Source organism: Lagopus muta, chromosome 21, assembly GCF_023343835.1.
Source record: "Lagopus muta isolate bLagMut1 chromosome 21, bLagMut1 primary, whole genome shotgun sequence".
Classification (NCBI taxonomy): Eukaryota; Metazoa; Chordata; class Aves; order Galliformes; family Phasianidae; genus Lagopus; species Lagopus muta.
Genome location: NC_064453.1, coordinates 4,350,288 through 4,371,932, shown reverse-complemented (window position 1 = coordinate 4,371,932; position 21,645 = coordinate 4,350,288). Strand labels below are relative to the sequence as shown.

At 58.5% G+C, this 21,645-nt stretch overlaps 2 protein-coding genes across 3 annotated transcripts; one reads left to right on the top strand and one right to left on the bottom strand.

Moving 5' to 3' along the window:
• Window positions 1-57: 57 nt before the first annotated feature.
• On the top strand, window positions 58-5,184 carry MFAP2 (microfibril associated protein 2). 2 transcript variants are annotated; one of them, XM_048967570.1, is made up of 11 exons: window positions 76-151; window positions 1,596-1,677; window positions 1,749-1,809; window positions 3,526-3,597; window positions 3,687-3,773; window positions 3,956-3,982; window positions 4,049-4,135; window positions 4,267-4,308; window positions 4,548-4,635; window positions 4,728-4,801; window positions 4,968-5,184. In XM_048967570.1, exons 1-11 carry the CDS (start codon window positions 129-131, stop codon window positions 5,069-5,071), a joined length of 747 nt encoding a protein of 248 aa, XP_048823527.1. In that variant the 5' UTR covers window positions 76-128; the 3' UTR covers window positions 5,072-5,184. The 2 variants fall into 2 exon arrangements, with proteins under 2 accessions (XP_048823528.1, XP_048823527.1); XM_048967571.1 differs by lacking the exon at window positions 1,749-1,809 and having other exon boundaries at window positions 58-151.
• An 80-nt stretch (window positions 5,185-5,264) lies between these two features.
• Window positions 5,265-20,836, bottom strand: CROCC (ciliary rootlet coiled-coil, rootletin). The gene is made up of 33 exons (XM_048967572.1): window positions 20,507-20,836; window positions 20,129-20,280; window positions 19,293-19,478; window positions 19,140-19,223; window positions 18,994-19,064; window positions 18,754-18,919; window positions 17,922-18,028; window positions 17,636-17,842; window positions 17,199-17,295; window positions 16,999-17,094; window positions 16,769-16,903; window positions 15,668-15,846; window positions 15,419-15,580; window positions 15,174-15,318; window positions 13,935-14,300; window positions 13,447-13,640; window positions 13,245-13,372; window positions 12,892-13,004; window positions 12,354-12,476; window positions 12,158-12,292; window positions 11,825-11,956; window positions 11,511-11,749; window positions 10,995-11,154; window positions 10,741-10,908; window positions 10,051-10,387; window positions 9,559-9,686; window positions 9,378-9,486; window positions 8,867-9,018; window positions 8,263-8,403; window positions 8,063-8,191; window positions 7,179-7,370; window positions 6,490-6,621; window positions 5,265-6,326 (listed from the first exon to the last, which is right to left on the bottom strand). The coding sequence occupies exons 2-33, from the start codon at window positions 20,261-20,263 to the stop codon at window positions 6,225-6,227; spliced, it is 4,950 nt and encodes a 1,649-aa protein (XP_048823529.1). The 5' UTR covers window positions 20,264-20,280; window positions 20,507-20,836; the 3' UTR covers window positions 5,265-6,224.
• Between the last annotated feature and the right edge of the window lie 809 nt (window positions 20,837-21,645).

Here is a 21,645-nt window from a genome sequence, read left to right as displayed (position 1 = left end):
AGAAAAAAAAAAGCCAGGTGTCCTTGCCAAAATGTCTCTCCGTGCAAAACCGCTCATCACCCAGCCTGTCTCCCTCCAGCACTGGTGGATGGAAGGAGAAGCCTGCGGCTGGAGGTGCTGTGTCTGGCATGGGGAATGCCAGCCTCTGCAGGTGGGGAAGGGGAAGGGGCAGCAGGGTTGGGGGCTTGGCTGTCTCCAAGCATGGGATGTGGCGAGGCGTGAGCCCCCTCGAGCACAGAGCGGTGCCTCTCTGCCCTCCTGGAGCTAGGGATTAGGTCAGGAAATGAGGCACAAGCAGAGGTAAGAGGTTTCCTGAAATCCTAGCCAGGGCTTGAGCTATTAAAGCAGGCTTCCTGAGCGGAGGGCGGGGGGTGAAAGGGAGGGAGAAACCCGTCGAGAGTTTGCCTCGGCCCTTGCCAAGTGAAAGCGCCTGGTGGCTTGAAAAGCAAAAGGAGGGGGGGAAGCGACGCGCTGCAGCCCTGACACAACCCCCAAAGAACCCATCTGTGCCCTCCCAGCATCGCTGACCCCACTGGCACCATTGGGATTGGAGCCATCCCTTCTGCTCAGCACCGACATGGAGCTCCTAGGGGGGGGGGGAAACCATCTCCCAAATTCCCATTGGTGCCATGCTTTGCCCCCCCCCCTCCCCTCCCCCACCTGGCTTTGGGGTTAACAGTGCTGTAAATCATGCCTAATTATGAAGCTGCTGCCCCGGGGACGAGGCTTGGAGGAGGCAGGAGTTCAGTGGGAGGTGTGATCAGAACCTCAGATTTAGCCACAATCCAGGTGTTAGGATAGGAAAAAACAGGCTTGGGGAGCGCCCTGCGCCCCCCACTTGCTCTCTCTGGTTTGAAACTGGATTTTCTGCTTGTTTTTAGAGCAGCAGCAGCGCTCACAAAGGAGGAATAGCCCATAGCTGTCCCCTTCCCCATTGAGAAATGATGCTGACCCCCCGTGTCTGAGCTCCAAGCCCTCAGCTCCCCTTCCACACCGTTCCATTGCTTTGAATCTCACCTACAATCTTTAGGTTTTGGCCCAGAGCGCTGCAGCTGATGTTGCAGTGGGGTGGGGGGTGAGCACAGAGCATGCATTCCTTGGTGTTCCCATCACCCTCCAGCAATGGGAGCATCCCACGCTGCCCTGCTGAGAAAGGGGAAATGGGGGGAAGGGGGGCAGAGGGGAAGGTTTTGCACCCCCAGGGTAAAGCTGCACCCAGCAATGGGAGCTGCTGCACCCACCTCCTCCTTCATGTCCCTGGGGAGGGGGGGGGGGGCTCACCCTAACAATTAAACACTTGCCCCATTTTGCACCCCCACCCCCAATCTGATGTATGTGTGTGTGTGTGGGGGGGGGATTGTTTGGGGTCACCCTTTTTTCCCATCCTCCAACAAGACGAGGTGATTCCTGTGCCCCAAAGTGCCGCTCAGCGCCGCTCGAAGCCTCCCCTCACTTCTGCCGTCGGGTTAAAAGCCAAAGGGATTTAAAATCCAAACAAACCAACCCAAAAACCACCCAAAATCCCCGAAGTTTTGCACAGCTCAGCGTGCACCCATTGATTCTTTTTTGGATTACTCCCGTTTCCTCCCCAGCAGGCAGCACATCTCCGGGAGAGGAGGAGGAGGAAGGGAAGGATCAGGTGTCGCTTTAGGACCCAGCGGAGCCCCCATGTTGGAGGTAGGAGCTTTTTTTTTTTTCTTCCCCCCCCCCCCCCCAACCCCCCCCCTTCTCATTTTGGAGTTTTTGAGCCTGGAGAGAAGAAACCAAAGCGTTGGGCAAAGGCGAGAGCAGCTCGGTGCACCCAGAGCGGTAAGGAGCCAGCAGAGCCCCAATCCCACACATCCATCCTCTCGATGACGGCCCCAAGCGAGGGCCAAAACCCGTTTTTGGGGGGGCTGAAACCCGATTTTTAGGGGGGAGGGGAGGGGGGGGGGGGGGGGAACACGGAAGATGGGAATCTCACCAATGGCTTTGCCAACGTGCTTGGAGGATTTCCAATGGCAGCCCCCAGGGACGGCCCTTGGAGCTGGCGGTGAGGACGGGTTCCCATCGCTTTTTGGGGGCTCCGCAGCGATGCTTTTGGGGGGGGGGGGACATCTCATCCCAGACAGCTGTGGTGGCGGCTTTGTCACTGCTTCAATCAATCTAAAAATACCCCAAAGTCTGAAGGAAGCTGGATTATTTCCTTTTTCTTTTTCTTTTTCTTTTCCTTTTTTTTTTCCCTCCCCCCCCCCCCCTTCTTCTCATGGAAACCGAAGGGATTTTTTTGCTTTGGTCCAGGTTTTATTTTATTTATATCCAAGGGGCACAGAGGAGGGGGAAATCCTGATGGAAGAGCAGAGCGTGGGGAGGCGTGCAGGGAAGGGGGGGGGGGGGGAGAGCAGGAAACTTTTGGACTGGACGTTGGGTTTTTAGTTTCTTTCTTTTTTTAATGGTTGGTCCGGGGCCAGGAAATGCGAATCCTTTCAAATTCCCTTTGTTCTCTCACTCTCTGACAACCAGAGCTTTAAAAAAAAAGAAGAAGACCGAAAAAGAAAAGGGGGAAAAAAAAAAGCTGGGGGAGGAGGAGGGGGGGAAAAGGCTGGGGAAGGTGGGGTTTAGCAGAGGGAAAGGCTGTGGTGTTCTTTCTGCAGCCTGATTGTTCCCAGATGTGCATTGCAAAAACATCTGGCTCTGCAGAACCAATAGACCCCCCCCAGCCCCCCCTTCTGACCCCCTTCCTGCAGGGCACCCAGTGGGGTTTGGTGGAGATGGAGTGGGGTGTTGAGGGCGCTGTGCCCCCAACCCTGTGCCTTCGGGTGGAAAAATCCCGATGGTTGGATGGCTGCTGTTGAGCGGCTGCCGTGGTTTGCTGCTGAGATGGGATGTGAGGATGTGGTGGTGGCCTTCGTGGAGATGGTGGGGGTGTTGTCATCGTGTTCCCATCGAGGATGCTGACGCCTGGTTCTGTGCGTGGGGTCGGGGAGTGGAAGATCCCTCATGGGAAATTGGAACTAAAAGGAAAGTGGAGCACTGGGTCGTGGTTGATTTGGGGTCCTGACCAGCACCCAGCGCCCCGTGGCTGGAGAAAACCTCCTAGAGCTGCACGTTGATCCTGTTCATCCCTGTGCAATTCCTCGTAGCCAACACCGTGTGCATCTGCTGCTCCCCTGGTGGTGGGAAGCAAGACAGGGCAGGGCTGTGGGGCACAGGACCCGAGGTTCTGGGACTGGGATGGGACCCCCATTGGGACCCCCGAGGTCTGTGTTTGGCCAAACGTGGCTGTCCAACATCAGTTGGTGCCAATCCCAACACTCTGATGCTCCCAAAGCATCAGGGCTAGGAGTCAACATCTCCAGTACCTACAGAGCTGGGGATGGAGGGGGATGGGGCCTCGGTTTCCCCTCTCTATCAGCAGGGTGGGGTCCCCATCCCATGCCACAAAGCTTCCTCCTGGATGGGCAGACGGTTGCATTTCCAACACTTCCATTGTATTCGTTATTCTCTTTCCCAATTTTATTGTGTTTTCCCTCTGCCCCCATCCAGACTGTGCCGTGCTCCTGCAACTACCTCCCATCACCATGAGAGCGCTGTGCCTCGTCCTGCTGGGCCTGCCAGGTGAGTGCCAAGGCCCAAAGCAGCCCCACACTTTGGGGGCACTGTAGGCTCCAAAATGTCTTGTCCTCCCCCTTCTCCCCCCTTCCCAGCGCTCCTGGTCCAGGGCCAGTACAGCAGGTTTGAGGGCATTACCTACCCGGAGCCGGTGCAATACTCCCAGTACGACCAGCAGGCAGGTGAGAGCCTTCATCCACCTCCTCTTCCTTGCAGCTTTGCTTTCCCTAATGCCTTTTCCCATGCTCTGCTCCGTTCCCTTTTCCACCCCAACCCCCCCCTGTTTCCCATTGCTCCTAATCCCCACGGGCTGTGCGATAACACAACATCCTTACACTCCATTTTCTCCCTTTTTTTCCTCCAGAAATTCAGGATTACTACGACTACCACGGTGAGTGCAACCCCTGGGGCAGGTTTGGGGCTGGGGTCGCACATCCTCACTGTTCTATCCCCACAGATGTGACCCCACGCACCCCAGAGGAGCAGTTTCGCTTCCAATCCCAGCAGCAATCCCAGCAGGAAGTTGTGCCAGCACCGACCATGGGTGGGTGCAAAACAGCGACCACAACCCCCCCCCTTCCCCCTTCCAGCACTGCCCAGACCCTAAAACCTGACTGGGGGACAGCAGGATGCTCCCTATGCCCAACCCCAAAGCTTTGTTCTTCCTCCCATCAGCTGCTGCCCCCGAGACTGAGCCCACAGAGCCCGGACCTCTGGGTAAGTGTGGCTTTCACCACTCTCCTCCTAACACAGATATGGTGCAACTTGGGTCCCTTCCTCCACCCAAGCATCCTCCCCATGGTTTCATCCTTCCTCCAGGGGGGGGGGGGGAGGGGGGTAGGGAACAATGCAATGCTGAACACACCCCCAGTGCTCATGGATTTTTCTCCCCTATCTAAACCTGCTTGCATTTTTGGAGCAAAACAACACGTAACCAGCTCTGGCTCTCATTGCAGACTGCCGGGAGGAGCAGTACCCCTGCACCAGGCTCTACTCCGTCCACAAGCCCTGCAAGCAGTGCCTGAATGAGATCTGCTTCTACAGGCGAGCGCAGGGGCTGTCTCCCCTCCCCATCCCCCCCAAAAAATCCACATTCGGGTTTGTTTTTGAACCCCAAACCATCCTTTACCCCGCAGCCTCCGCCGGGTCTACGTGATCAACAAGGAGATCTGCGTCCGCACCGTGTGCGCCCACGAAGAGCTGCTGAGGGGTAAGGACCCATCCATCAGCTCAGGGACACCTCCCCCCCATCCCCCCCATCGTTGGGTACCACCAAAGATGGTTAAACACAGCAAAGCCACGCTCCACGTTCCCAGTCGCCACCAGTTTAGGTGCAGCGGCTGCTGGAAGAGCGTTGTGTTTCCATCTCCCTGCAGCCGACCTGTGCCGTGACAAGTTCTCCAAGTGTGGTGTGATGGCCACCAGTGGGCTCTGCCAGACCGTGGTCACCTCCTGTGCCCGCAGCTGCGGGGGTTGCTGAAGCCCCCACCTGGCCGGGACGCAGCCCGGCTCCTCCACCTGGTGCTATAAAAGAACCGTGCATGAAAGGCCAAAGAAAAAAGTCCGGTTTGGTGCACATAAAAATAAATAAGGGTTGGGGGATGGGGTTGGGGGGGGGGTGTTATTATTTTTATTACTTTTGTTATTATATTGTAAGTCGGTGGGGGGGGTGGGGTTTGTTTGCTGCGTAGAGTATCCAAGAGAAAAAGCGTAAGGGTTGCTGCGGCTCCTGTCTCTTTCTTTTTTGGGTTTCCCATTGGGTTTGGGGTCATTGGTGATGTGCCTTGAATAGAGCAGAGCTGGGCTGTAGGATCTGGGAGTCTGTGGGCTCTTTGGGGATTTGCACAGTTGAGCGTTCTGCTTGAAATAACACAGCATCATCAGGGGCAGTTTTGGTTTTTCCTATGAGAAAGGGTGCAGCTATGGGGTTTGGGGTGGCTGTCTCCAGTTCCCACATGGGGAATGGCACACATTCCATCCATGCAGTGTTCTGATGTTGAACTGAGGGCAGTTTGGGGGTTCTCTGAATGGAAAGGAGGGGATTGGTTTACTACATTCAATCTAGCTTGTGGTTTCCTTGGGATATAGCCATCTTCTATAGCGTGTGTAATATTAATATTAACAGCACATAGGTCATGTAATAGCGATGCTAATAAATGCCATGGGGCCTGATGGGCACCAATTTGAGCAGCTGGTTCCCAAACCCTCCACCCCCAACCCCAATAAGTGTCACTAGGTTGGCTTTCCATACGTTTAATGGAGGCTTAGAGGGGATGGGGCCACCTTGGTTGGCCCATAGCACCAGTATCAAACCAGTCTCCAAAAAGAGCAGTAGAAAAGAGAGGACCCTCCCTGTGCCACGTGGGATCCAGGCGTAGGGATGCTTACCCTGGTCAGCACCAGTCTGGGGAGCCCCAGTGCTCCCATCACATCCACATGGGCTAAAAAACACCTTCTTTCCACATATTGGTTATAGAAATGCCGTAGAAAAAGAAGGGGGGGAAAAAAAACCAAGCAGTATCAAAAATAGTGGTGGCTCAGGGGGTAAAGTGCTGCTCTTGATCAAGAAAAACGAGTGGGATTTGGGAACGTCGAGCAGATTTTTGGTGAGCTGCGCGGTGCTGCTCTCAGCCCTAAATGCTGCGGGGGTGACGGCGGGACTCCTGTGCCCCCCACTGCTGTGCTGGTGGCTTCTGTGCAGCCCCAGAGCTCTGCTCCAGCGCTGAGACCTGTGCCTGGGGTAGGGGGGGAGGGAGAACAGAGGGATCACCCCAAAGAAAAACCCAGCAGCATCCCCGTGCGTGCAGCAGCATCTCCACGCAGTGGGATGAGCCCCGAAACAGCCCAGCTCCACCACCCTGCAACCTAAGGTGCAGGCAGCACCCCGGGGCCACCCGCCTGCAGCACTTGAATGCGTCGCTGTGCCTCTGCCAGCTGCTGCTCCGACGTGCCCAGAGAGCGGTCCAGGCGGCCCTTCTGCAGAGCCAACCTCAGCGAGGCTTCGTGCGTCTTCAGCTTCTCCCTCTCCACCTGTGTGAGGATGCAAACTGTTGCACGCCTTGCTCTGGTGCACAACACACACACATACATGCATGCACACGTGCACTGTTGCAAGCATTGCCCCCAGTGCACAATATATGTGTAGATGCATGCATGTGTGCTGTTGCATGCCTTGCTCCAGTGCACAAAATACACACATGCGTGCATGTATGGGGTTTTCTCCCAGAAATCCTTGTTTTTCCCCTTAAATATGGGGTTTTCTGCCAGCACACCTTGCTGCAATGCACTCTCTCTCTATACACATGCATACATGCATCTGCATGTCCTGTTGCACTTGCTCCTTGCTCTGTGCACTGTATATATATATATACATGTATTCACGTGTGCATGCTGTGCTTTGTTGTACACCTTGCTCCTCTGTGCACAGCACACACATAAATACCTGTTTGCACACGCTGTGCACAGCAGAGAGGCGTGCATCATTTACGTCACGCGTGGAACAACGACGCTGCAGTCTTATGGCTCCAGCATTAAGGCTGCACATCAGTGCCCACCCAAGGGTGCAGGGCAGGGCGGTGGGTGCTCACCTTCTCCAGGGTTCTTTTCAGGGCACTGTTGTCCTTTTCGAGGCGCAGGGCGCAGCGCTCAGCCTCACGCCGCTCAGCTTCCAGCTGGGTCACAGCACGCTGCAGGCTGCCCACGCGCTCCTGCAGCCCCCGCTGCTCTGCCCTCAGCCCCCCCAGCACCGCCGCCTCCTCCTCGTCCTGCTGCTGCTGTGTCTGCAATGGGAGCAAGGCTGTAGGGTGCTGCATGGAGTTATAGGGTGTGCACGGGGTGATAGGGTGTGGTGCGGGGCTATAGGTTGCTGCACAGGGTGACAGGGTGATGCACAGGTTGATAGGGTGATGCATGGGGCAGGAAGGTGCTGTGTAGGCACTAGGGTGATGCATAGGGTAATAGGATGCTGCGTGGGGCAATATGGTGATGCATAGGGTAATAGGGTGCTGCGTGGGGCAATAGGGTGATGCATAGGGTAATAGGGTGATGCGTGGGGTAATGGTGCTGCAAGGGGTCGTAGGGTATTGCACAGGGTAAGAGGGTGATGCATGGGGCAACAGGGTGATGCATAGGGTAAGAAGGTGATGCATGGGGCAGTAAGGTGATGTGCAGGGTAATGGTGCTGCAAGGGGTGTAGGGTACTGTACAGGATAATAGGGTGATGCGTGGGGCATTAGGGTGATGCATAGGGTAACTGGGTGCTGGATGGGGTGGTAGGGTACTGCACAGGGTAATAGGGTGATGCACGGGGCAGTAGGATGATGCACAGGCTAACTGGGTGCTGGAAGGGGTGCAGGGTACTGCACAGAGTAATAGGGAAGTGCATGGGGCAACAGGGTGCTGCACGGCAGGGTAAAAAGAGCTGCATGGGGGAGCTGTGTGGGTCACAGGACAGCTGCTGTTGCTCTCCCACCTCCTGCAGCCGCTGCACCTGCGCCTCCAGCTCCTCTCTGCGCAGCTCCAGCACCGCACGCTCCTCCTGCAGCGCCCGCAGCTGCTCCCGCAGCACCCCACGCTCCTCCCGTGCAGCATCCAGCATCTCCTGCGTGGGGACGTGCACGGTGACACAAGGCCACATGGGTCCCCACTGCACCCCGAGGTGCTCCTGCACACCTGCAGCGCCCGGCGGTCGAGCTCGCCTGCAGCCAAAGCAGTCTGCAGCTTCTGCAGTCGCTGCTGCAGGGCTGTGCTGGTGTTGGCCCCCGGTGTGCCCTGTGCATGGTCCTTGGCTGCCAGCAGTGCACTCAGCTTCTCCTGGAAGAGACAGAGCAGTGCATGCAAGCTGGTTTCAGGCGTGAAACCAGCATGAATGCAAGGTTTCAGTCTGTGCACGCATGCAAGCAGCACTCATGCAGTTTGTGTACAAGTTTGCAAGCGCCTTGTGCCCAGTTTGTGTGCCAGCCTGCGAGCAGCTTACATCCAGTTTGTGTGCATTCTGTATGCAAGACTCCAGGCAGCTTGTAGGCAGCTTGCCAGAAGCTTACACTTGGTTTTCATGCAAGCTTGCAAGCAGCTTGCATGGAAGCTTGCATGTGTAAGCTTGTAAGAAGCATACATGCAGTTTTTGCACATCTTGCATTCAACCTTCCTTGCGCCTCTCATGCACTTTAATGCAACATGCTTGCAATCTGTGCACATCTTGCATGCAGCTTGTATGCAAGGCAGCAGAAAGGCTGCTCAGGGAGGGAGAGGAGGGTTTTTCCCCCCCCATGCCCACCTGGGCAGCCCGGCGCTCGCCCTCAGCAGCGTGCAAGCTGCGTTCCAGCGCTGACACCTTCTCGAGCAGCAGCCGGCGCTCGCCCTCACCCTGCTGCAGCATCTCCTCCTGCAGCAGCAGTGCTGCCTGCTTGCCTTCGGAGCCCCGCCACCCTGCCACAGCCAGAGCGGGGTTTGCAAACCTCTGTGCTTTCGAGGCATGCACTGGGGTTTATGGGGCATGCACAAGGAGGGGGCTGACTGCTCGTACTGGGGTTGTCCCAGTTCCAGGGGTATAGAGGTTTATTTGCTCCTATGGGGTTTCTTTTATGTTTCTATTATGATTTGGGGGAAATGTGCAGCACTTGAGTGCAGCACCATCACCCCACCCCACAATCTGTCACCCTCACAGCCCCACAACGTGCTCACATCCCGAGCACACACTACACACATCCCCACACACTACAGGGAGGCAGCGATGCTCCTGCGCAGCACCCAACTGAGGGAAACCCACCCCATAACTGCCCCATCACCTTCCTTGCTCTCAGCCAATCTCTTCTGCAGCTGCAGTGCTCTGTCCCGCTGCGCTTCTGCCTCAGCCAGCTGCTTGCTCAGGCTGCACACCCGCACCTGCAGCTCTTCCTGGGGGAGAAAATGGGGTGAGAAAGGCATATTTTGGGGATGCACACCTTGGGGAGGGGGTGAGGGGCGTACCTTATCTCGCTGGGCATCCTGCAGCTGGCGCAGGAAATCCTGCAGGGCTGCACGAACTGCCTCGGGGTCAGCTGCTGCACTGGGGTCTGGGGGTGAGCAGGGGGTGCGTGTCGCCTTCCTGGGTCCAGCTGGAAGAGAGGGGACAGGGCGGGATGGCAGGAGACAAGGTGGGACAAGGACAGGGTCGGGTGAGAGGGATGAGGTGGAATGGGGAGGAACTGGAGGGGATAGAGTGGGATGAGAGGGATGGGGAGGGTCAGGAAGGGATAGGGCATGGGAAGGATAGTGGGATGCGAGGGACAGGGTGACATGAGAGAGTGGCACAGGAGGGACGGGAAGATGCATGATGGACACAGCTACAGGAGGGGACAAAATAGGACAAGGGGGAACAGAGTGGATTGGGAAGAGGCAGGGTGGCACGGGAAGGATGCACAGCTAGATTGAGCACCCAACACCCAGCCCAGTGCCCCCCACACCCTGTGCCATCCTCACCCTTGCCTGGAGATCCTCCATGTGCCCGTCCAACACCGACGGTGCAGCGCAGTGCTGAGCTCAGCCCACTCAGCCTCATCTCAGCATCACGCCGTCGCTCCTCACCCCGTGCCAGCTCAGCTTCCAGCCCTTGTGCCCGACCCTCGGCTGCGCTCAGCTTCAAGCTCAGCTCTGCTGCCTCACTGCGTGCTGCCTCTGCCTTCAGCCGCAGGTTGCGGGCATCAGCCAGCAGCTTCTTCTCATGGCATCGAGCATCCTCCAGGCTGCGCGACAGCGCCCGCTCCCGTTGCTGGAAATCTGCCTCCTTCTCTGCCAGCCTGCGCTGCAGCTGCTGGAGCTGGGGAGCAACGGGATGTGGGGAAGCAGGGATGGGATGGAGAGACGTGGGAGATGCTTAGAGATGTAGATGATGAAGCAAAAGGGTGACGGAGAGGCGAAGGATGGAGCGATTTGGTTTGGGGAACGTCCAGAGTGTGAAGGGTGGAGCATAAGGAGGACATCCAGGGATGCAGGGCACAGAGCAGTGGGGCGATGGGGACATGGAAGACTGAATGTGGGGTGATGGGGACAGGTGTGGCATCAAGGGACTGAGCAGCAGGTGCACCCAGCGACACAGGGCACTCACTGTGGGGCCACCAAGGGATATGGGGTACTGAGCAGGGGTGACAAGGAGGGCTCGAGCAGCCTTACCTCCTTCCTGGTGGCCTCCACGCCAGCCTCACTTTCCACCATCTTCTGCCTGAGGCCGAAGGCTTCACGATGCCTCTCCTCCTCATGCTGCTCCTCCCGTGCCACACGCGCCCGCAGCTCCTCCACCTCCTTGCTCTTCTTGCTGTTCTCACTATCCAGAACCTTCACCTGCCCCAGCGAGGCAACGAGGGGAGGCTGTGATTTAAGCTGCATGTGAGGGGATCCCCCTGCTGTGTTCCCCTCTCCCCCCGCACCTGGCGGCGCAGCTCCTGCAGCTCACGACGGGCATCCAGGCGACCACGTTCCAGCCCACGGAGGGTGGCACGCAGCTCTGCTGCCTCCCTGCCTGCTGCTGCCTGCCCGTCCTCTGCCAGCGCCAGCCGCTGCTCCTGCTGCTCAGCTGCACGCTGCAGGCTGTGGGAATATCGGGGTGGTGAGGTGTACGCAGGGCACCCCAACCTTGGCACAGCAGCGTGCCATGTCTCTCCAAAATTGCATCCTTCCTGTGCATCCTCCAGCCCTGAGCATCCCCGTCCAAAGAACTTCACCACCCCACACAGCTCCCATTTGGAGCATCTCCTCAACACCGAGCATCACCCTCCATCCAAGGTGTCCCCCAGCCTCAGCACCCTATGGAGCCCGAGCATCCTTCCCCTCCCCAAACACCCCCCCGAACCCAAGCACCCCCAAACCTAAAACATCACCCCTGACCCCAAGCACACCCCCAGCCCCAAACACCCCCCGACCCCGAGCATCACCCTGACCCACACCTGATGCGCTGCCCCTCGCTGTGCCGCAGTGCCGCCCGCAGCTGTTGGTTGGAGCGCCGCAGCGCCTCCTGCTCCCTGGCAGCATCACCCAGCGCCCTGCGTGCCTCCATCCCCATCCTGCGCTGCTCCTCGCACCCCTCACGTCCCTCCTGTGCTTCTCTCTGCGCCCGCAGCAGCGCCTGCTGCCTCGCTACCCGTGCCTCTGCCTCCAGTGCCAGCTGCGCCCGCGCCTCTTCCACCTGCACCGGGGGATGCTGTGGGATTAAGGAGCAACCAGGGTGCAGCAGGGATGGGAAGGGATACGGGGGGCTCACATCACGCAGGGCGCTGTCACGCTGCTGGGATGCTGCCACTGCCTGCTCACGGAGAGCCGCGGCCTCGCGTGCGTGGGCCTCTGCTGCTGCCTCCAACCGTGCCTGCAGTGAGCGCAGCTCCGCCGAGCGGTGCTGGAGGAGGTGGGGTGAGCACTGCTGGGCAGGGCTGGGGGCTCAAAGAGGGAGGGGAGGGTTTGCAGTAAGGGTGAAGGGGTGGCAACGGGTGTAGGGGATTTGCAATGGGGATGGAGGATATGCAATGGGAATAGGGCATCCAGGGAGGATGCCCAAGCACAGGGGTTGCAATTGGGGGTGCCTGTGCTATGCACCCACCTGCTGCTGCTGCTGCCAGCTCGCATTCTCGTGTCGCTGCCGTTCCAGCTCGGCTGTAGCCTGGGCCAGGCTCTGCTGCAGCCCTGCCAGCGTTCCTGCTAGTGCTGCCTTCTCCTCCTCCTTCAGCGCCAGCGCCTGCACAGGGATGCGCTCAGCAGGGGCAGTGGGCACACAGCAGGGACCCCCCTGCACCCACCTGCTGCTTCTCACTCTCGGCACGCAGCACCCCTTCGTCCCGCTGTTGCCGTGCTGCTGCCACCTCTGCTGCCAGCTCCTGCTGCTCCCGTGCCAGCCGGCCCCTCTCCGTGTCCAGCTCCTCCTGCAGTGCCCCCAAAACAGCGCCGACACCGTTCAGCACTGCCCCAAAATCGGTGCCACCCCAACCAATATCAGCATCACCTTCAAATCAGCATTGCTACCCAAAATATGCGCCATCCCGTGATGCAATGCAGTGCTGCCCCCCCCCCCAAGAAATGGCATTGCTCCAATACTGGCGTCACCCCAAAATCTGACAACAAATTGAGGGCAACTCAGAATAGTCACTCCAAAATCAGAGTTACTCCTTCAAATCAGTGCCACTCCTCATAATCAGCATCGAGACCCCCAACCAGCGTGGCTTCCCAGAACAGCATCACTATCCAGAATCAGAGCTCCTACCCAAATGCATCACCATCCTCCTAAAGCCAGCATTGCCTCCCCAAATCAGCCTTACCCCACAGCCCCCCACTGCCCACCTTCTCACTCTGCAGCTGCTTGATCTCTCCCTCGCGTTCCTCCTGGGTCCTGCGCAGGGCCACCACCTCCTCCTGTGCCACTGCCAGCCGCTGCCGCGCTGCACCCAGCTCCTCTGCCAGCCCCACAACGAGTGGGGAGTGATGGGAATGGAGGGGTCACAGTACCCAGAATTGAGAGAGAAGTAACGTGACCAAAGGCGACAGCCCCAAAACTGAGCAAGGTCAGTGATGAGGCCAATGATACCAGCCTCAGAACATAAGTGGCTAACACGGCATGGCCAAGGATGTGATGCAGCCACCCCCAACCAGAGCAGATGTGTGATGTGACCCCTACTCCAGCACTGCCTGCTCACCCAGCAGCCCATCCCTGGCCACCCGCAGGCTCCGTGCCTCGGCCTCCAGCTGCTGCCTGCTCGTGCTCAGCTGCCCAAGCTGCTCCCGTGCCTCAAAGAGGTTCGTCTCCAGCACAGCCTTCTCAGCCCTGCAGGGACACCATGGCAGCACGCTGCCTAACATCAGCAGGATGGAACATCACACAGATCCGGTGACACCAACCTGAGCCCATCGGCTTCCTGGGCACGGTCACGAGCATCACGCTGGGCGGCGTGCAGCTGGACCCCCAGGCTGGCCCCATCCTTGGCCAGCCCCTCTCGCTCCTGCATGGTGCGCTCCAGCTCTGCGCTCAGCCGCTGCTGCTCCCCCCGTGCATGCATCAGTGCCTCCCCTGCTGCACGCTGCTCCTGCTGAGCCTGCACCAGCACCAGGTGATGCATGTACCACTGGGACGGTCTGCTAGCCCTGCATCCTCTCCCACTTCCCTCATGCATCTTTCCCAACTGCCTCACGTGCTATCCCAATTACATCCTCCCCATCATTTCCAAATGCCTTCCACATCCTCTTCACCCCACGCACCCACCAAATTGCCCCAGCACCCTCACCCATGCATCCTTCCAACTGCCCTCTGCATCCTCCCGCTCACTCCACGCATCCTCTCATTTGCCCCTGTACCCTCCCCACCTTTCCCAGCTGCCCAAACCCCACACCTGCCCCAGCTGCTCCCGCATTCTCTGCAGCTCCCCGCGCAGCTCCCGCAGCTCAGCCTGCAGCCCCTCGCAGCTCCTCTCCGCCGCTCTCCGTGCCCGCTCCAGCTCCATCCTCTCAGCCTCTCCATCCCTGCAGCTGCGCTCCAGCCGCCCCAGCTCAGCCTTCAGTCCTTCCAGCTCTCTCCTGGCCTCGCTGTCAGCTTCGTGCTGCTCCTCCAGCCCTGCCAGCGCCCGGCTCAGCTCCCGTTTGTCCCGTGCCAGGCTGGCAGCCAGCTCACTGCTCCGTGCTGCAGCATCCCGCAGCCTGGCCTCCTGTGTGCGGGCGTCCCGCAGCGCTGCCTCCAGCTCTGCACTGCTGCCCTGTGCCTGGTGGGTGCCCAGAGCGATGGATGTGGGGCTTGGGATGTGCATGGGGTTTGGGAGGGCTTGGGAAGGTCCATGGGGTTTGAGGATGGACAACAGGGCTTGGGGATGAGCATGGGGGTTTGAGGTTGGACAATGGGGCTTGAGGATGGACTCTAGGGCCTGGGAATGAGCATGAGGTTTGAGGATGGACAATAGGGCTTAGGGATGTGCATTGGGTTTGATGATGGACAACAGGGCTTGGGGATGAGCATGGGGTTTGAGGTTGGACTATGGGACTTGGGGATGTCTGTGGGGCTTGAGGATGGACTCTAGGGTCTGGGAATGAGCATGAGGTTTGAGGATGGACAATAGGGCTTAGGGATGTCCATTGGGTTTGATGATGGACAACAGGGTCTGAGGATGTGCATGCAGTTCAAGGATGCATAGTGACGCTTGGGGATGTCCAAGGGGTGGGTTAAGGGATGTGAATGGCCCCAGCAAGGATGCATGTGGGATTTGGGAACCTGGATGTCCCCAGGGAGGATGCACATGAGGTTTGGAGGTGCACATATCCCCAGGGATGAGGAACAATGGATCTGAGGCACGGAGATGCAGATGCCCCCACAGAGGAGAAGTAAGGGTTTGGTGAATGTGTCTGGAGTTTGGGGAGGCGTATGGGATTGGGGATGTGCTTGGCTCTGGGGAGGATGCACATTGGTTTTGGGGACCTGAATGCCCCCAAGGAGCACACTCATTGGGTTTAGGGATGCACATGAGGGTTGAGGATGTAGATGGCCCCAGGAAGAATGCACAACAGCTTTAGGGACGCATGGGGGAAGGTGTTGGAGACACAGACGTCTCCAAAGCAGATGCAGGGAGTTAGGGGGTGCAGACCTGTGCCAACGCCTCTCCCAGTGCTGCCTGCTCGCCTCGTGCCACCTCTGCCTCCAGCTGTGCCCGGCTCAGCTCCTCCCGTGCCCGCAGCAGCTCCTGCTGCCCTGCTGCCCGCTGTTCCTCCAGCTGCTCCAGTTGCTGTGTGCTGCAGCACCCACGGTGGGAGCACACATTGGAGGGGTGCAGCACCCACTTTAGGGGTGGCATTGCAACAGCATTATTCTGCAGCAGCTGGAGGTCCCCACCTGTGCTCCAGCTGCTGTCGTGCAGCCTCTGCTGCTCGGTTGGCCTCATCCCTCTGCTCCTCCAGCTCCTGGACCCGGAGCTGTAGCTCAGCCTCGCTGCGTTGCAGAGCTCCTGCCCGCGTCTGCTCTGCCACCAGCGCCTGCTCCACGCGGCCCTGCTCACTGCAGACAGACAGACACACGTGGGGATGGACAAACGCATGGAGATGGGTGCATGTGACACACGGACGGACAGATGGACAGCAGTACCTGCGCAGGAGCTCGGTGTCAGCACGCAGACGGGCAGCCTCACGCACGGCCTCATCCTGTGCCTGCCGGCAGCCCCCAGCCTCAGTGCTGAGCTGCTCCAGCTGCTGCTCCAGGGCAGCCCGCCGCCTCTCGCTGTCCCCCAGCTCCCTCCGCAGGTTCCCTGACACATCCTGGGCTTCCTGAGGGTGGGAGGACAGTGGTCGTCCTTCATCATCCTCTGCCCATCCATTCACCCTATACTCATCTTCCATCTGTCTTTCCTCCACCATCCATCCTTTCAGCTTTTATTCTCCTCCACTCGTGGTCCATGCATTCCCATTCCTCCTCCTCCATCCATCTTCCCCTCCATCCATTCCCACACCCATTTATCCCTTATTCCCCTTCATTCATGCACACTCCATCCATCCACCTTCCCTCCAGCTCTTTCCCTATCACTGTCTCCCTTCTTCCATCCTTCCACCTATCCTCCATCCTCCCATCCTCTTCCAACCACCTTCACTTCTGTCCTCCCATCCATCTGTTCCCATTTCCATCTGCCCTCTATTCCCCTCCATTTGCCCTCCAAGTATCCAGCCATCCTCTATGCATCCACCTCCATCCTCCATTTAACAGTTGGACTAGATGATCTTAGTGGTCTTCCCCAAACTTAATGATTCACTTCGATGATTCATCCTCCCATCAATCCATCCCCTATCTTACATCTGTTCCCACACCCATCTGTGCATCTCCACGTTCATCTGCCCTCCATTCTACTCTACCCGTTCTCTATGCTTGCACCCATCAGTCCACACATCCATCCATCCACCCATCGATCCCCACATCCATCTCTCCCCACATCCATTTACCCATCCATCCATCCATCCCCATGTCTGTCCATCCACCCATTCACCCATCCATTCCCACGTCCACCCACCCATGCATCTGTCCATCCCCAAATTCATCTATCCATCTCCATGTCAATCCATCCATCCATCTCCATGTCCATCCATCCATCCCCACGTCCACCCGCCAACGCATCTGTCCATCCCCACATCCATCCATCCACCTGTCTGTCCATCCATCCCCGTGTCTGTCTGCCATCGTTCCCCCTCCCTCACCCACCTGCAGCTGGATGTGCCGCCGGCGCAGGGCACCATGCACAGCTCCCAGCGTGGCTGCGGCAGCAGCAGGAGAGAGACTGCGGCAAGGGAGCCTGGGAGGCCCTGGGGAGGACCCATGGTCATCAGCCAGCACTGCCTGCAAGGGACAGGGACAGCGTCATTGCTGCAGGAGGGGAAACTGAGGCACGGAGGGGTCGGTAGCGCTGGGAGTGCAGAGGGAGCGAGGAGCACCTGGGTGATGTCCTGTAGTGTCTGGTGCAGCAGCTCCAGCTCTGCACGCAATGCCTGCACCTCCTCTGCTGATGGCTCCTGAGCACGAGAGGCCTCCTGCAAAACGCCCGGCGTGCAACGTGCCAGGTGTGTGTTGTGCATCACACACTGCGACCTGCCTTGGTGTGCAGCGTGCATCTCACACAACGACCCATGCTCACCATCTTCTGCAGCTGTGCTGTCAGAGCCTGCACTGCCCGCTCCTTCTCACCACCTTCCTTCCGTAGCTGCTGCAGGGCTGCTGTCAGCTCCGCCAGCCTGGGTGAGATGGTGCCCAGCAGGGCTGGTGCTCAGCACCACGTAGAACCACGCTGTGTTGCACGGCACTGTGCAGCACCGTAGCTCCTGTGCCACCCCATAGCATACCACAGCGCCCTGTCACCCCCACAGCATCCTGTAGCAAGCTACAGTATCCCACAGCACCCCATAACACAGCGTAGCATCCTTTAACACCCCGCACCGACCCACAGAGCACCACCGCATCCCTCAGCACCCTGTAGCACCCCACAGCAGCCTGAAGTATCCCACAGCTCCCCAAAGCACCCGGCGGCACCCCGTAGCACCCAATACCACCCTACAGGATCCCCCAGCACCCCACCTGTCCCCCAGCACCGCTCTCTCCCGCTCAGCATCGCGGCCCCGTGCTGCCAGCTGCTCCTCCAGCTGTGCCAGCTGCTGTGCCTGCTGCTCTTGCACTGCACCCGCCCGGCCCTCGGCCAGCTGCAGGTGAGCTCCCAGCTGCACGCAGGCGGCGTGGGCAGCACGGCCGGCACGGCTCACCTCCTGCCCCAGCTCCACCAGATCTCTGCAAAGGGAATGGGGGATAGGAGAAGGGTGAGCCCATATCTTGCCACCCCATCCCCGTTCCTCGCCGCCCCACTGACCTCTCAGTGGCGGCTCGCAGCTGGCCAAAGTGGCGGCGGAAGGCCACTGCCTGCCTCCAGAGGGTGAGCAGGCGGCCGTGCTCGTTGCTGAAGTAGGTGTTGAAGGACTGTGAGGGGATGGGGATGGATGGAGCAGATCCTGGTCACGCAGCTTTGCAGCCCGGTGCTATCACCGCAGCACCAGGTCCTGCCCCATGCACCATCCCGTGCAGCCCCAAAAGTGCCTCCGTGCAATACCTCCTTTGCATGCAGCGTTGCTTCACCCTGCATCCCCCCCCTGCACCACAAATTCTTCTCTGTGCAATGACCCCGTGGTTCTGCACTGTCTCCCTGCTTTGCATCTCTCCATGCAACATCCTCTGAATGCCCAAATTCCTCTCCATGCAATGTCCTACACCCCTCCCCATGCAGCACCCCTCTGCTTCGCATCTGTGCAACACTCCCTGCAACCCCTAATTCCTCTCCATGCAAGTACCAAGGGTCCCACATCTCTGCATCTCACAGCCCTTCATCCTGCAGCACCCCTCCACTCCTCTGCTTCAAATCTCCCCATACACCACCTACTGCACCCCCATAATTATCCACGCAATGTTCCTTCTCCATGCAGCACCCTCTGCATGCAACATCCCACGCATCCACCAATTCTTCTCCATCCAACATCCCAATGGTCCTGCACTTTGCATCCCTTCACCTCGCTGCATCCCGGCACCCCTCTGCTTGGCCTCTTTGTGCAACACCCTGTGCACCCCCAAATTTATCTCCATGCAAAATCCCAATGATCCTGCAACCTCTGCATCCCTCAGGCCCCCATGCATCTCCCCTCGGCCCTGACCTCCTCCTCCCTCCTCCACTGGGCCTCACGCTGCTCCAGCTCTCCACGTGCCCGTGCCCAGTCGGCTGTCAGCTTGCGGATGTCCTCGCTCAGTGCCGCGTTGGCCACGTTTGCCTGCTCCAGCTGCTCCCGCAGCATCGAGTTCACCTGCACCAGGCTGCAGCTCCTGGGCAACACAGGGCTGGGGATGATGCTAGGAGGTCCCCACAGCCACCAGCCCTACTTGGCAACCCCTCACACCTTTGCTGTTCCTCCTCCAGCCGGATCAGCGCATTCTCCAGCTCGTTGGGGCTCTCCTCCTCTGGCTGGCTCTGCGGGGACATTGTTCCCTTTGCATGCAGGTGACGGTGGGGGACATTTGGGGACACACTGGGGACATTACACACTGTCAGCCTCTCCTGCTCCAGTTCTGTCTCCTTCCTCAGCAGCTGCTGCTCCACCTCGCCACATTTCTTCTTGTACTGCAGCACCTGGGGACGACGCGATGGCATCCAGTCCCTCCCCATCACAGCGCTCCTGTGTCCCCCATATGCACCCACCTTGGCTTGCAGCTTCTGCACCAGCTGTGCTTGCCTCTGCTGGCCCTCCTGGTACGCCTGCAGCTTGCGCTTGTAGGCAGCCTGCTCCTCATCCAGCAGCCTCCGCAGCTCAATGTTGTGCTGTGCCAGGCTCCGGCTCTCCGCCACCTCCTGCTCGCCCGCTTCCAGCCGCAGGGATTGCTCCAGCTGCAAGCCAGCAGCACCCCTTTGAGGATGCAACCCCTCCAGAACCATTCCAGGTACAAGCATCCCAGCTTGGATAAATTCATCTTCCCTTTGATGCTGCAAAGCTCCATAGGGTTGAAGCAACACGGGGCGCCCTGACGTTTTGCACTTGAGATGCAATAGGAAATGGCAACGGAAAACTAATAAGGAATTGGCTGCTGCATGTAGGAAATAACCCAGACCTGGGTTTGCATCAGGTTGGCCAATGGATAAATAGTCTTTCAGCACAAGGAACAGGAAGCAGTGATTTCTCTGCGGGTACTTTTTGGTTCTTGGCTCACTCCTTTTAGCAACCAGGCTGCACAAAGGGGTGTGAGCCCCCGGAGCCATACAGACCCCAGAGTGGAGCAGCTCGAGTTTTGCATCTCCCTGAGCAACCAAAGCCCTCATTCTTCTCCCAGTGCCACAGTTGCAAAAAAAAAAAAAAGGAAAAAGAAAGCATTGAGATGAATAAAATGGGAATGCTTTGTGCTTCCTGCAAGCCCCAGCATGCCGGGTGCTGGATCTCCATCACCGCAGCTTCCTCAGCACCTCCGAGTGATGCTGGGAAAGAAAGGTGCATTTTGAGGGTGAAAAAGACATATTTTGGGCTGTGTGCGTGGCTGACCTACCCGCTCACTGATGGCGTTGTATTTGATGGCCAACTCGTCGCGCTCAGCTCGGCTCTGAGCCAGCAGGTCCTCAACGCGCGACAGCTCCTGCTGCAGGATGCGGTTCTCCTCCTGGAGGGACAGCAGCGAGGCCATGGCCTGGGGGATGGAACCTACAGGAGGGGACAAGGCTCAGGGCATAGGCTCAACTTTGCTGCTTTGCTCCTCTCGCTGCAAACTCCGCATCCCTCTGTGCAACAGTTGCTTTGTGCCATTGCAAAAGCAGCTGCCCTGCTGCAAATCCGCGCTTGCACAAACCGCAGCTTTGCCATTACAGCTGCACGGCAGATTCTGTCTTTGCAAAGACAAACGATCTCAGCTGCTGCTGGGAGTTCCTACCTCAGTCCAGCACGCTCGTGGGTTCCCCCCCCCCTTTGCTTTGCTTTCAGCAGCCCCGCGTCTCCATCCTGCTCTGCTCTTTTAGGGCTTTGCTTCCGCTCCGCAAGCGGAAAGCGGATGCATGGTTGGGATTAGCCTGAAATCCTCATTTTCCCCTCCCAGGCTGAGAACCCTCCTCTTCCTGGCTGTATCTGCGTGCCTCAGGGGTCCTAATGCCTCCTCCAAGCTCTGCTTTGCTGCAAAACCGAAGCTTTGCAATTCAAACCAAGCAACAAAGCTATTTGCCTGCAGAGCAAAAAAAGATTCTTCTGCTACTGCAAGAAATCAGCAGCGCCAAGCAGCCCTGCACCCAAAAGCAGAGGAAATGCACTCACTTTGCTCCAGCGTTGGGCTTCCTTGAGATTCAGGGCTCTGTTATCTCACAGGAGCCCGGGAGAGAGGAGCCCTTTCGTTAAGCCATAACGAAGCACGGCCTCGTTAAGCTCATTACGGCGCAGGAGTTGGCACTGGCAGGAAAAAGCGTTGGGTGGAGCGTGCCAGGTTGCTATGGGCAGCCTTTGGCTGGGCGCTGGGAAGGGGCGGCAGCCGCTCCATAAATCATACAGTAAACTGCCACGTGGAAAAGAAAGACCCCGGGCGATGAATTAAAGTGCAGGGGTAACGGCGAGCTGCCGCTTCCTGCTCCCCCCGAGGGCAGAAAGGAGAAACGCGCCAACAAATCGATGCCAGCTCCAAACGTGCAGCCTCAGCAGGGGCTGCGGGGCAACACCGCACTGAAGGCGTTCCCTCTGCGGACCCTCGGATGCGGGTTTGCCCTCCCAGCGTTGCCCAGCATCTGCTTGCCCCTCAGGAAGAGCAAATGCCCTTCCTCCTCCCAGCTGAGCCGCGGATTATTAGAGGGAGGCTGTTAGGATTGAGGCTTTGCAGCGCTGCTGGGACAGTGTGGCTTATGAAGATGTTCATCCCAGAGCCACGCCGAGGCTCCCTGATGGGCTTTGGGGCCACAAGTCCTCAGCTGTCCCCTTTACTTTCCTGATTCCTTACCTTCTTTGCCCACAGGGCTTCAAAGCCACTGCTAAGCAACAGCCATGTGTTGTGCCTCGCTGTTTCCCCAGCACCAAGAAGGAGGGAAAGCACAA